General features: G+C 33.1%; 3 protein-coding genes across 5 annotated transcripts; 2 read left to right on the top strand and 1 right to left on the bottom strand.

The window, feature by feature from the left end:
• Positions 1 to 2,026: 2,026 nt before the first annotated feature.
• LOC109805812 (protein TOC75-3, chloroplastic) lies at positions 2,027 to 6,545 on the top strand. The gene is made up of 7 exons (XM_020368022.3): positions 2,027 to 3,210; positions 3,318 to 3,539; positions 3,635 to 3,742; positions 3,833 to 4,024; positions 4,123 to 4,371; positions 5,749 to 6,003; positions 6,090 to 6,545. Exons 1-7 carry the CDS (start codon positions 2,101 to 2,103, stop codon positions 6,327 to 6,329), a joined length of 2,376 nt encoding a protein of 791 aa, XP_020223611.1. The 5' UTR covers positions 2,027 to 2,100; the 3' UTR covers positions 6,330 to 6,545.
• A 1,418-nt stretch (positions 6,546 to 7,963) lies between these two features.
• Positions 7,964 to 11,343, bottom strand: LOC109805427 (Chaperone DnaJ-domain superfamily protein). 3 transcript variants are annotated; one of them, XM_020367491.3, is made up of 5 exons: positions 10,852 to 11,343; positions 9,851 to 10,010; positions 8,957 to 8,989; positions 8,658 to 8,752; positions 7,964 to 8,568 (listed from the first exon to the last, which is right to left on the bottom strand). In XM_020367491.3, the coding sequence occupies exons 1-5, from the start codon at positions 11,149 to 11,151 to the stop codon at positions 8,350 to 8,352; spliced, it is 807 nt and encodes a 268-aa protein (XP_020223080.1). In that variant the 5' UTR covers positions 11,152 to 11,343; the 3' UTR covers positions 7,964 to 8,349. The 3 variants fall into 3 exon arrangements, with proteins under 3 accessions (XP_020223080.1, XP_082921565.1, XP_020223081.1); XM_083065439.1 differs by having other exon boundaries at positions 9,851 to 10,023; positions 10,852 to 11,009; XM_020367492.3 differs by lacking the exon at positions 8,957 to 8,989 and having other exon boundaries at positions 10,852 to 11,332.
• Positions 11,344 to 11,927: 584 nt separating this feature from the next.
• On the top strand, positions 11,928 to 12,989 carry LOC109806513 (uncharacterized). The gene is made up of 2 exons (XM_020368939.3): positions 11,928 to 12,409; positions 12,516 to 12,989. The coding sequence occupies exons 1-2, from the start codon at positions 12,092 to 12,094 to the stop codon at positions 12,690 to 12,692; spliced, it is 495 nt and encodes a 164-aa protein (XP_020224528.1). The 5' UTR covers positions 11,928 to 12,091; the 3' UTR covers positions 12,693 to 12,989.
• The last annotated feature ends 1,920 nt before the right edge of the window (positions 12,990 to 14,909 follow it).

Here is a 14,909-nt window from a genome sequence, read left to right as displayed (position 1 = left end):
TCAATTCAATTTCCCTTGTACTTTCATACAATTATACCATTTCAATTCAAAATGATTGTTATAGATATACCAATTTTTGATTCATACCATTTTGCTACCAAGTCAATTTTGCATGCTACAATGATACTAAATTTGCCTCAAATATTGACTGATATACCAATATATCATTTTAATTAATATACCAATTTTAATTGATACATGATACCAATTTTGCCCCACTTATTAACTGATGTACCAATATATCATTTTCATTGATGCCATTTTCTTGCTAAACCAAATTTAAAAAACATCTCTTCCTTTTCAATGCAAACAAATTATACTTTGATACAATTCAAACAAATTATACTTTGGTACAATTTTATTTTCAAAAAATTGACTAGGCAATAATAGATAAATTAATAAGTCCTTAATTTAAGATAAAAATATGTCTTCCTTTTCATATCTAGAATAACATCAGTTCATTACAATAATGCAATACATATATTTCTCGTTATAAAATTATTGAACCAAACCTAAATATCCAAAAACCTATAACATAATAGACACATTTACCATTACCTACAAAAGCCAACATATAATACCTACCCAATTCATACTTATATAAATCATTTCCCTACTTCAAATACACCACCCTTACAAATTGAGGCACCTTGTTATATATTAAAATGATGAAAATCACATTCATCAACAAAAGAACAACGATTACAATGATCAACATCCATTTTGTTGACACCAATGAACTTTGGAGATTGTTTATCTTTGTCCTCTTTCTCGAAATGACTGAATCTATATCATTAACATCATCTAAAAATCATTGAAAGAAATTGCATTCAACCTCTTCCTCATCAGCACTCTAAAAAAAATAAAAAAACTAAACAAAAAATGTTTATAAGGAATATGACAAGTTTATTGTTTTCACTAGAAAACAAAAATTGTTTTCACTAGAAAACAAAAATTGTTTCAACAAAAACGCAAACCATACCATGAAGTTAGGACATTTGTAAAATTCTATTTTTTCCAAACAAAAAATTACAACATATATATCCAAAATGGTGCCACCACAGATTAAACATTAAACCTTATAGTTAGGATAACCTTAAAACTTCTTCACAACATTTGTAGACATGAGAGTAGTTCACAACACAGTCATATCCTCGTAATGGCAAGTGGGAACAAACGATCAACTTCCAACGTGTGAGAAAAACACGATGCCATGGTTAAGTTCATGTGGCTCAACTACATTGGACGATAATTACAGGAGGACTACGACATGGTGAACTCAGATTCAATGACAAAAATCATAGAATTTCATATAAGGTGAATAATGTGGTTTTTCAAGAATAAACGAACATAATAGACACAAAAGGACCGTCAAGCCACATCATCATACCCTAAAATCAAACATTGGTAAAAATGAATGAAAATTAGGACTAAATTGATTCATTTAATAACAGCGAGATTAAATTGAAACAAAAATAAATAAATAAATAAAGGAACCAAATAAATAATTTAATTTATTTGCTATTATATAATTTAATTTAAAATTCAAAAATCTGAATTAAAAAAATACATAGCGAGTCAAAATAATACTTAAAAAATCAGATCTTACTCATTTGTAATAAATAAAAAAGCATAATAAAACACTCAAAATATAAGCAAAATGAAAAAATGTCAAAACTCTTCTCAAATAAAAAAAAACATTTAAATTTTGTATAAGAAAATGAAGAAGGGAACATTTAGCATGCGAAATAATTTTTATTTTTAAAAAAAATTTAAATAAAAAGTCTTAATTTTTTTAATGTTGGGTAGTTATTTAAATGCATTTACACTTTTCTCGTAAGAGTAAATAAATAATAAATTAATAAGAGGAAAAGTAAAAATAGTCCGAAATTGAATGATGAAATGAAAATTAATAAAGAAAGAATAAAATACTAGAGTTTTGAATATTTTGTTGGTAATGGTAATCCGTAATATAGTTTTGGGAATATAATATTTGTATGTAAATGTAATAAAAGGAGTGAGGAGAGGTACATAAGAAAGAAGAAGGAAGAAGAGAAGAAGAGAGAACCCATCAAAAACCCTCTTCTCTCTTATCCAACAATGGCATCATTCACTGCGCCGAACAACCTCGCCGCCGTGATACCCTCCTCTTCCAGGAGAAAACCCTCTCTCACCAAATGCAACCTTTCCCCTTCCCAACCCAACGAATCAAATACAAACCACGCTCTCCCACGCCCACCCCTCTTCAAAGCCATCGCCCTCTCCTCCGCCGCCTCCATCCTCCTCCACTGCACCCCCCTCTCCCCCTTCCTCCCCAACCCCCTCGCCCAATTCGGCGGGGGCGGCGGCGGAGGCGGAGAAGGAGGATGGTTCGGCGGAAACGGCGGCGGAGGAGGAGAGCACGGGGGGTTCTGGCAGAGGATGTTCGGCGCAGTGGCCGACGAGTCTCAGTCGCAGGAGTGGGACTCGCACGGGCTTCCCGCGAACATTGTGGTTCAGCTGAGCAAGATGAGCGGCTTCAAGAAGTACAAGGTGTCGGACATCTCGTTCTTCGATCGGAGCCGGAGGACGAAGGTGGGGACGGAGGATTCGTTCTTCGAGATGGTGTCGCTGAGGCCGGGCGGGGTTTACACGAAGGCGCAGCTTCAGAAGGAGCTGGAAACCCTAGCGACTTCTGGAATGTTCGAGAAGGTGGATTTGGAAGGGAGGACCAACCCCGACGGCTCAATCGGCGTGACCATCTCCTTCAGCGAGAGCACGTGGCAGAGTGCGGATGCCTTTCGGTGCATCAACGTTGGGTTGATGCAGCAGACGAAGCCCGTGGAGATGGACGCCGACATGACCGATAAGGAGAGGATGGAGTACTATCTGAGTCAGGAGAGGGAGTACAAGAGGAGAATCGAGAGGGCCAGGCCCTGCCTTCTTCCGAGGTATGTGCATAATGAGATTCTTGATATGCTCAAGAGGCATGGCATGGTCAGTGCTAGGTTGTTGCAGAGGATTAGGGATCGCGTGCAGAAGTGGTACCATGATGAAGGATATGCTTGTGCTCAGGTTGTTAATTTTGGGAACCTTAACACCAATGAGGTTGTTTGTGAGGTTGTTGAAGGGGACATTACCAAGTTGGATATTCAGTTCCAGGATAAGCTTGGTAATGTTGTTGAAGGGAACACTCAGGTTCCTGTCATTCAAAGAGAGCTTCCCCGCCAGGTACATTATTTTCTTGTGTTCGATGTTGGGGCTGTTCTGTGATTATGCTTTCTTTGTTTCTTTTAGGGTGTTTTACTAGTGAATTGCTTTGTGTTGTGGATTAACAGCTGCGTCCGGGCTACACTTTCAACATTGAGGCAGGGAAACAAGCTTTAAGGAACGTGAACTCGCTTGCTCTGTTTTCGAATATTGAGGTGAATCCGCGGCCTGATGAGAAGCAAGAGGGAGGTATAATTGTTGAAATTAAGCTGAAAGAGTTGGAGCAGAAGTCGGCTGAAGTCAGTACTGAGTGGAGTCTCGTCCCTGGACGAGGAGGGTATCCCACTCTGGTAATTCTGTCAAATTGAATATCAGTTTTGTTTGACAACTCAGGGATTTGTGTCTGCCCAATTAATTTGTTTACTTCTATTTGGACTTTGTGTAGGCTTCAGTTCAGCCAGGTGGAACTGTTTCTTTTGAACATCGGAACTTGCAAGGACTGAATAGATCTGTTAATGGTTCGATAACGACTAGCAACTTCTTAAATCCTCAGGTAGGTACCCTTTATCTACTCTTTTGAGTTCCTTCATTTAATTCTATGAATAGTTTGGTATCCCAATACATCCCTTTTGTTCTGCCTCAGGATGATCTTGCATTTAAGCTCGAGTATGTGCATCCGTATTTGGATGGTGTGTATTTTTCACGCAACCGGACTCTGCGCGTAAGCTGTTTCAATAGCCGAAAGCTGAGTCCAGTATTCACTGGGGGGCCAGGTGTGGATGAAGTGCCCCCAATATGGGTTGATCGTACTGGTGTCAAAGCTAATATTACAGAGGTAATTTCACCATTGCTTTTCAATTATATTAACCTTTGAGTTGGCTATTTGGGCTAATGTTAATTTTTAATTCTTAATTTATGTTGTGTGCCATGCAGAATTTCACGCGTCAGAGTAAATTCACATATGGACTTGTAATGGAAGAAATAACAACACGTGATGAAAGTAGTCATATCTGTGCAAATGGTCAAAGAGTATTACCTAGTGGAGGAATTAGTGCTGATGGACCTCCAACCACCCTCAGTGGTACTGGCATTGATCGCATGGCATTTTTACAGGCAAATATCACACGTGATAACACACGTTTTGTGAATGGAGCTGTAGTTGGAGACAGAAATATGTTCCAGGTGACTCTCATTTTACTCTCAGCGCCTTTGAAGTTGTGCAAATTGATTCCAATCATTTATGTGGTTTTTCAAAATATAGAAAAAATGATTTATATATATTGCGAAGGGATCAATTTACACCACTATAAATTACACTAATTCTTATATCATCGGTAATTTTATATGGAATGTGATTTTTATCAATCCAATTGTTAAATAACTGAACGAGTCTGGGTAAACTTATCCAAAAGTGTTTTTAAGAGATAAAATTGGAAAGGAAAAATGATATCAGGTTTTTCATAAGCTAGAATTAGCATATTTATATGCTAGTTTATAGAAGCTTTCTCGTATTAGCTTCATCAAAATCTTATTTTTAATGTATAAGTTAGTTTTAACTTGGGGAAAGTTTTATTTTCATTTTCCTTCATATTTTTTCTCTCCTAAAAGTGTTTATAGAAAAATTTATCCAGACAGGTCCTATATTATTTGAGTAGTCATTTATTCCCACTCATCAAAAAAAAATATTATTTAAGTAGTCAATATGATGTATATCAATGGAGTGTTAAATAATTTTAGATTAATAGATTTTGTAGATATGATCTCCTATAATTTCTTTACGGATGTTTACCAAAATCATTTTGATTTTGTAGTGTATTGTAAGGGTATGACTTTACCTCATAATTTATTCAATTTAGCCTTGCAAAAACATTACACCGAGTGACTGACATACATGTTCAATTGTTCATGAACTTCATGGAAATAGAAGCTACAAGAGATAATAAAATTCTCGTATTTATTTGTCTATTTGAAATATGGGCGCTAGTTAAAGGAAAAGGACTATTCATAGTTACCCTTGTTTACCACTTTTTGTTGTTATGTTATATATATAAATATTTTATTTTCTTTTTTCTATTGTTGACTAAATTTAATATTAATTTGTAATGTGTCTATTATTTTCCATTGGCCTTCTCAAGAAAATCTGTCTTGGTGGGAATGACTGATGACTGAATGCGTGTTATAATTCTTCATGAAGGTGGCATATAAAAACCTTGCAACTAAGTAGTAGCAGGGATGGATTAAGGATATTGCAAATTTCTATTTTGGTGTCTCTAATGTTTAGATGCTAATTAGTTCAATCCTTTTTAGAGGATGATACGTTGGCTAGAGTTATCAGGTTGCCGTATTCTGCTGTGAAAGCATTCTTTTTAACCAACAACCAAGCCTTATTGGTCATATGGCGTTGGCTACATGAATAAATCAATTCCATTGAGCTCCATCCAAATCACATTTTCAGCCAAACCTTTGAAGACAAAATTTTGATGTTTTTCTGTATTTATGATCTTGAAATGTGCTATGCCTGTCTTCTGATAATGTGTTGTTCACATATGCAAACTGCAGGTAGATCAAGGCCTTGGCATTGGCACCCAGTTCCCATTCTTTAATCGGCATCAGCTAACTCTGACACGATTTCTTCAGTTGATGCCTGTGGAGGAAGGGGCTGGTAAGCCACCGCCACCTGTGCTTGTCCTTCATGGACACTATGGTGGTTGTGTAGGTGATCTCCCCAGCTATGATGCTTTTACTCTTGGGGGGCCCTATTCTGTAAGGGGCTACAACATGGGTGAGCTTGGAGCAGCCAGAAACATCCTCGAGGTAGATTAGTTCAGTTATTTTTTATAATCTATATACTATCCAGTACTTGGGAATTAACTATCGGATTTCTTTCTTTGTTTCTACAGCTTGCAGCTGAGTTGCGGATACCTGTTAAAGGTACACATGTGTATGCGTTTGCAGAACATGGCAATGATCTAGGAAGTTCAAAGGGTGTAAAAGGGAACCCTACAGAAGTGTATAGGCGAATGGGTCAAGGGTCGTCTTATGGTGTTGGTCTCAAGCTTGGTCTAGTGAGAGCAGAATATGCTGTCGATCATAACTCGGGAACTGGTGCATTATTTTTCCGTTTTGGAGAGAGGTTCTGAGTGATGACATTAGTATATTGTTCGGTAGGTTGTCTTCTTTTGCTTAGCGGAAGAATTCTGGGGGCAGAGGGTATAGATAATTCAAGTTTCAAAATTACATGTACTAGATTAGTAAGCTTTTGCTGCGTTTGTTTGCTTCTCGTAACTGTGAAAAGATTAAGATGGTGGATTATCTTGATGCATTTTATGAAATGGATTTAATTTATTTTGCGGCTAGTGGTCAATGCACAGTCCGTGAGAACAAAACAAATGGATCCATATAATCTTTATACAAAATTGTTAAATGATTGTCAAATTATCATAGGCTAAAATGTCGATCTTTTGTTTGTATTTTTTATATGTTAAATTTTATTCGTCGCAGGCTAGACGTTTAATTAATTTTATTATTTATAAAATGTTATGTACAGCAACAAATCGAGTCAGCTCTCGTTGAATGGAGACGATTATAAAAGATTCAGAGGCATAAGTATGAGTCGTGTTTGGGCTAAGCTTTCCTCTATATCAATATATTCACTTATGTATTCTCATCCGTGTTCTGCACATTACATCAAAACTAGTATTTGCAGCGCTGAAAGAGATCTGTAAAGTGTTTATTATATAATTAAAATTTATAATATATTATGTATTTAAATAAATACTATGTTTGAAACAAATTATATTTAAAATTTTTATAAATAAATATTTTTATATAATTTATAGTTTAAAATTTAAATTTATAATGAATAAATTAAAGTAATATGAGATTATTTTTAATTTTTGATAATTTATTTTAAATATATTAGTCTAAAAAGGTATTTTATATCTTCGTATATTTTTTAAAAGTTAAAATAAAATAAATTATAACAATAATTGAAATTAAATATGTGAATAATTAACAGTTATAAAGTGTAAGTGATTTTGAATGGTTATTTAGATGTGGAAAATTTGAAAAATAAATTTATGAAATATTTTAATAAACTTATAGATTATAAATTAATTTATAAATAAATATGATAACTAAAAAAATAAATTAGATAAATTAAAAAAATTAAAAATCATTTTATCGAAGAAATATTCTTAAAAACATTCATTAAAGAGAGGTTCTTAAAAACACATTCAATCAAGATAACTGATTTTATTTTATACATAGGATGAATATAATAATGAAATAAATTGGTTTATTTTATCTAAACATGTATGTTAGTTTATAATAATATTACGAAAGTTTTATATGAATTTATTTTGAGTTAATCATTCATACACTGTTAATGTAAAGTTTTTTACACTGACAATCAATCATATCTTTTAAATTATTTTATTTTATTTTTATTTTATTAAATAAGTAACTAATATAATACTATTAAAATATATGATTGGTTGTTAGTTATACTAGCAGTATATAAGTAATTAACTAATTCATTTTTAGTCTATACATTCAACCCAATATTCCCATCCGTGTTCAGCACATTAATAACAAAGTATATTAATAGGAAAATTTGGTTGTTTATTTAATATAAACTTGTAAGATCGTGGTTTATAATCATATTATGAAAGACTTGCGTTGGAATGTTTCCTATACATGGAAAAAATGCGGCAAGATAAACGAAAATTCAGAATTCACAAAGTTTACCCTCTACATTTTCTCGGTTTGTAAATGTACTTTGAAATCCAAATCATTTGTCAATTTTGTATGTTCGAACACCGGATAAAATGTTTTTACAAACCAATGAGTTATTATAATGCCTTTACATTTCTTTCTGTTCCATCTAACCAAAATACATCCATGATTGAAGTTTCATGTTGTTCTATACTCATTTCCTCTACCCACCCCACTAACAATGAAAATAGATAAATAAATAATTGAATACTGCTGGACATCGGAGGCCCAGAAAGAAAAACATTAAAACATTACAACAGTGGAAGCCAACAAATCCTTTTGTGATTTCAAGTTCCCAATGGCCACAGGGATAATATGCCTTCACATAAATCCCTTGTCTTGTGCCATCAATGAGAGGTAATGCTTTTTGGCTTTCCTTTTATGCTACAAGCCTAATTCCTTTTTCAACTGAGCCAGAGTGGCTTCTATTTCATCAAGGTTATCCTGAACACTTCTGTTTCCCTTGCTAGCTTCACCTTGACTTGGTGTTTCTGCCTCTGAAAAGTTGGATGCATTTCCTCCCTCAGGTGTTTTATAATTGTCATTTTGATCACTAATATTCAGTTCTTTCTCTAGGAACTCCACAAAATCTTCTCCTATTTCCTGAAAGGTAAAATTTCAAATATTATGAGTGGCTCATGTACACATCAGTTAAAAAACAAACTGATAACGATGTAAGAAGGAAGTCTCACCGCCAATTCCTCCCATAGACTCTTTGGCTTTCCTTGTGAAGCAGCGTTTGCTTCCCAGTTCCTGAATTCTTCTTGAAGATCCCTAAAGAAGTCCTCTGTAATAACAGAATCAACAGGTCTCAAACACTAACCGAAAAGCATTATAAAATTAAGTTGCATCATACTAGAGGCATACATCCCTTTCCCCTAGTTGACATATTTATATGGGACAATAAATGCCCTGCAGAATTTGTAATGAATGCATGCTAAACTTAAGGGCAACATGATCACATGATGTCTACCAGAGAGTATATATCTACCTATTGATATTTGAACATCCCTCAAAAAATTACCTGCATCAGATGTTGGACCACAAGAAGATTAAAAAACAAAGTAGCTTACTTAATAAATGATAGTACAAGAAGCACATTAAAAACGTAAGGATTAAATATGTTTTTAACCTTTGTAAATATGACAATATTTGCTTTTAGTTCCTAAAAAAAATATTTCCTTTTGGAAATTATTAGAATTTTGAAGATTGTATTAGACAGTTAAAAGAAAAGAATTAGTATTGGATGAGTGTGCAAGGAAAAAAAAGGAAAAATAGAGGGCCATGGGCAAAATTAACTGCACAAATTGCATGAATGGTCTAATGGCCAAAAACTTTTCCTGATACCTTTCAGTTGACCAGTATCTTGGGCAGATCTCTTTGGGACAGCACTAAAACCACCGTCATTGTTAGAGAATATTAAAGATATATTTAAATTATCTTACAATATATTTTTAGAATTATGTAGATAATTAGTCTTATTGTTAGATCTTGTACTGGTAATCAACCTATAATCAACCTATAACTAATAATATAAATAGGAGTATTAGATCAAGGTACCGCTCACAACATTAAAAACTATCAATATATAGTTTAGTACTTTGAGCTGTCTTTTTTCTCTTTTCCCTCTTCCCTAATCATAAATATATAATAACTCTTTGACATAATATCAGAGCCGTATCATCCACTTTGAGAGTATCCCACTTTTGCTATTTTGTGTCTATATAACTTAGTGGTATGTTTCTCCTTTCTAAAAAGTAAAAGAAATTAAAAAGAAAAAAAATTGCGGAAGTGTAACAGCAATAATAAAAATGAAGAACGTATGCAAAAAGTTAAGTTTAGTAGACATATTCAAACAAGATTGCAGATGATTATTAATCTTTACCTAGTCCATAAAATTCTTCTTCGGCTTGTGCATTCCTACTTCGTTTTCCTTGAGAAAAATCATAACCCTGGTTTCCAGAATCATACTTTTTGCGGGAACTAGAATTTAGCAATGTATTGTATGCATGTTTTATCCTCATAAATTTCTCCTGTGCCTTATCCTGTGAAAAGAAACTTCAGAATACATAAATAAGCACTGCGGTTTCCAATCTTCTGATGGTTAATTATTACGTTAATTGAAAATATAGTAAAAAAACTCAAAATCAATGTGAGTGGTCACTAACATAAACCCAAAATAGGATAGTTACATCATTTGAGCACTTTCAGCATAGTGCATACAACAAGCTTTTACAAATTCTTTGTCCTTGTGATCAAGTTTCATTTTTATTTTCCAGTCTGTTTTGTGTCTTTTGGGTGGAGCAGGAGACATGACGTCACCACTACTATAATTTTTGCCCAAAACTTTAAGTAAAAATGTAAAGCAAAAACACAAGAAAATTCAAGATTGAAAGACAATAAGCCAATTACAAGTGCAAATACATGGGGGGTGATAAATTGTTTTATCACTATCTGATATCTGACATTCAGTTAATTAACCACCATAGATCCACATTTTTTAAACTTTTGAGAACTAGTGTATATGTAAAAAAGACTCTGTGATTTCCTAAGCAGGAGAGTCAATAATCAGGCTACATATCAATCTATCCAAAGAGAAGTATCCAACTAGTAAAAGAGAAACACTCACCAAACAGGAATACGCATATGGCTTCAACTTAAAGGATAAAAATTAAAACCCCTAATTCTAATTCCCCCCCCCCCCCCCCCCCAAATCATAAACAGCATTTATGTTTCATTTTCATAGACAACATGGGAAAATTTTTTGCCTTTGCACTTAACTTCCTATGACCAACTATTGTCAAAACTCATTAACCTTAACATTTTCAGAATTGACGCACTATTGAGAGAGCAATAACATCAATAAGCGTCAAACACAGGAACTACCTCTTTATTGACATCGGGATGATACTTGAGAGCGAGTTTCCGATACGCCTTTTTGATTTCAGCGACAGTTGCGGATGGGGACACGCCCAAAACTTCGTATGGAGACTCGCTACGCCTTGCTCTCACAACCACGATTCCTTTCTTCTTCTCGTGCTTCCGCTGTGAACGGTTGAAACGAATTCCATAGCTAATTTTACAAGTGGGTATGCAACAACTTGGTTGAAGAGATCTGAAAGGAAGATGAGTGTGAGAGGAACGAAGGAAGGTGTTTGCAGTGAGAGAGAGAGTTATTGCATGCATCTTATCTTATCTCCAAATCTTTCTCCTCTCATCTCTTTTCCACATTCACACCATTCTCCATCAACCTTCCAACTCTTAGGATTCAAATTTCATTCAACTTGTTTAACCCCCACCCCCCAAAATAAAATTGAAAATTCATCACTGTTAACAAATAATAACTACCTCTTTTTTCCAGAAAAAAAAAAAAAAAATTCACGATAACTTTATCCGCTATTTTTTCTTTCTTTTCTAACATGGTATAACAACATTATACATCGACAATCAACGACATCCAAAACAATTAAAAAAAATCTGTTAAAAAATGCAAGTAGTACCGAAATCAATTTTATTAAGTAAATCTTTTAAAAATATAAGTGTTATATTAGTTAGATATAGAAGTATATTAGTCATGTTATAAAATGAAGAAAATACCTAATTGTATGAAAAAATAAATATAAAAACTATTTAAAAATAATAATTAAAATTATAATATCTTTTATGATAATTAAACTTATAATATAAGAATAGGTTATCACTTGCTAACACGTGTCGATATAAGTGGTGAAAGATTCAATATGAACTTCTATTTTTTGTGTGAATTTGAATCATTTTGATGTCACTTTCCTTATTTTGTGGACAAGTCTCCTTGACAAAATCCCTTAATCCTTAAAGATTAGTTGTAATAGAATAGAACTGCTTGAAAGGGTAGCTGTAATCCAAATAATTTTACATGCTTGTTGCAGATTCAGTAGATATGGGCCTTTAAGTTCATGGGCCTAAAGTTGGGTAGTAGTAACATACAACCCATGAGACAGAAACTTGACAAGACCAGAAAGTATTAGATAGAACATAAAAAATCCCGTTGGAGAAGCTCTCCCACGAATCACACTCCAAAACAGCAATCCAATCCGAAAGCGTGCCACGTCAGATAAAGAAAAGTGGTTGAGGGAGGATTGCATCCATGGCCACCGCATTTGCATCCTCCTCAATCGCAACCTTCATCTCTTCTTCTGCAAACTCACACTCATGTTTGCCTCTCCCAACTTCAAAAAAATTCATCCTTTTTGGCAACCCACTTCAGAAAAACAGCAGATTACTCCGACCCATTATTCTTCTTCCTCCTGTTGCTGCTGCCGAAGATGTTAATAATGTTATATCTTCGGAAACGGCGGTGGATGCCACGCAGCAATTGTACCCAGAAACCGATGAAGGAGTGGCCACAGTCGTGTCCGCTCTTTTCTTCTTTGCTTTCATTGGCTTATCCGCTATCACTATTGGGGTAAAACAAATAGTAACTCCTTTTTCTTTTCTTTTCTTTTTTTTTTATATACTTTTTGTGTCTTTGTTTCGGGTTTTGAGTATAGCTCTGTGTTTGTGTTTCACAGGTTATCTACCTAGCGGTGACGGATTTCCTGCAGAAGAGAGAGAAAGAGAAGTTTGAGAAAGAAGAAGGTGGTAAGAAGGGGAAGAAGAAGAGGAAGAAGGTGGGAAGAGCGAGGGCAGGGCCTAGAGGGTTTGGGCAAAAGGTTGTTGAAGATGAGGACGACGATGTTATTGTTTAGGATAACATTTTATTCAGCTCCTCGTCTCATTGCATCAAAATCGGATTTTACTTTAACCCTCCTTTTTTTTAGTATTCAGAGTGTGATTTTGAGTTTCCAGAACAAATGTGCGGAAAGAGAGTAATTTACCTTTGTGGGTGGTTAGTGAAATTCATTGCAGGATAGTGTTGAATTTATGGGAACTACCATGCCTTCGCTGTCTTTCTTGTTCTTGTTCTTTTTCTTGTTCTTGTTCATTATTGATTTATTGGCTTATTACTTCAATTTTATATCATGATTCCTGGATTTCATTTTTTACGAGTAAAAGCTAAAGTTTATGAAATTAGTTACCTAGATCGTTTTATTGTCTCCCTTTCCTTTCACCTCTTACACCAAATAAAATAATTATACATTTTCTATTTATATTTATGTTCTAATATGTTTAAAAAAATTATTATTTAAAAGTCGAGACTATAAATAATTTATAAATATCCTCATTCATTAATACATTGAAACACCTTTTCAAGAGTAAAACAGTAATAATCTAATAAATATCAAATTAGACAATATCATCTCAAATATGATGAGTCTAATAATGATAACCTAAATTCAAAAGTATAATTAATTTATAAAAGAAAAAAATAGCTCATTTTCATTTTCAACTTTTAAAAATATATCACACCTCATTTGATGTTATAATTTTTTTAAAAAAGTATCGGAAACAAATTTAAACTCTTTTTGAAGACATTGTAGATTGATTAATGTATGCAATCGTTTCTTGTATTTATTTCACTTGTTAGGTGGTTGGTTTAATCTGATTGACTAATCAAATTCTCAATCGTCAAAAATTCTTCTTATAAACAGTAAATGGTAATTGGTAGACGCACCCCAAATATGCAAGGGTAGCTGTTTTCTGTCCATCTCTTAATATCACTTTCTTTTTTTTTTCACTCCAATTGCGTACTCTAATCAATTATATCAAAGAAGATGGTCAGGATCTAGTTTGTCATTATAAATATCCATTGGTTTGCAATTTTTTTATGGGTGGTTTTAAACCATTAAAGATAATTAGAATACGTGTTGGAATTAATTTGTCACTAGATATAAATGAATTGGAAAATAAAGTTGTAAAATTGCGACATAAAAGTCAATTGTATTAGTATTACACATCTGAGCCTTGCCTCAATAACTTAAAATACTTATATATTTTTGTTACTTAAAAATAATAATATTTTAGGAACCAAATCAATAATATATTTTTTAAAGTTATTATTATCCGCCCAATTAGTACCGTTGATCAGCATCCCCATAACATCACTGAAAACAGTGAAATGGGAATCCAAGAAAGTGGCTGTTTAATATCCCAGTCCACGGATTTAGTCCACCGATTAGCCGTGAATAAGTTACATTTAAATATAATAACATACTTTATAATTTGGTATGCACGTATCCTATGTAATAACCTTGATAACTTGTATTCTTATAATTTTGATGCATGTGAGTTGTCAAAAAATGCATTATTGTATTCGCCATTGTTGGCAATGATCTAGAATGAAGTCTATCTTGAAGTGGTCAATGGACTGCTGAAGACGTGTTCTGGAAATGAATTAAGATGGTGGTGCTAGTTGAGAGCAATAATGGAAAGGAATTAAGCATACGGGTATAATTTTAGTGGCTGTTAAATACCAATAAAACAACATTATTACCGAAAGGAAACAAAGCTCCTCCAATTATGCATCATTTAATATATTCGAAAAAGACAATGCAAAACTTAGTTCAAAATTACAATTATTATCATTAAATAACCCACATAATAATAATAGTATTAATCATTATTACAATAATAATAATAATATTATTATTATTATTTGCATTACGTGCCTGTGAATATATATTTAAATATTTAAATATATAGTTTTTAATAATTTAATTATTTAAAAATATATTTAAATACTTTTGTTTTTAATATAATAAATATATTTAACTTAAATGTTTTTAGTTTATATAAAATGAGTAAACTTTACTTTTAGTCTTTCTAAAAAAAATTCTTTAATTTTCATCCTTCAAAAAACTTAAATAATGTTATATATATATATATATTAAATATCACATATATCTTTTTATTGAAAAGTGTCATCCTTAAGCAAGTAAAACCATTATTTACAGAAAATATTTCATCCTTCAAGTATATGATGCACCTGAAATTATTTGCTAAACCATAATAACTTGTGTCAATTC

Source organism: Cajanus cajan, chromosome 10 (assembly GCF_000230855.2).
Source record: "Cajanus cajan strain Asha chromosome 10, NIPB_CcT2T_4, whole genome shotgun sequence".
In the NCBI taxonomy this organism is placed as follows: Eukaryota; Viridiplantae; Streptophyta; class Magnoliopsida; order Fabales; family Fabaceae; genus Cajanus; species Cajanus cajan.
The sequence above is the reverse complement of the archived record's forward strand: the minus strand, read 5'-3'. Positions and strand labels throughout refer to the sequence as shown.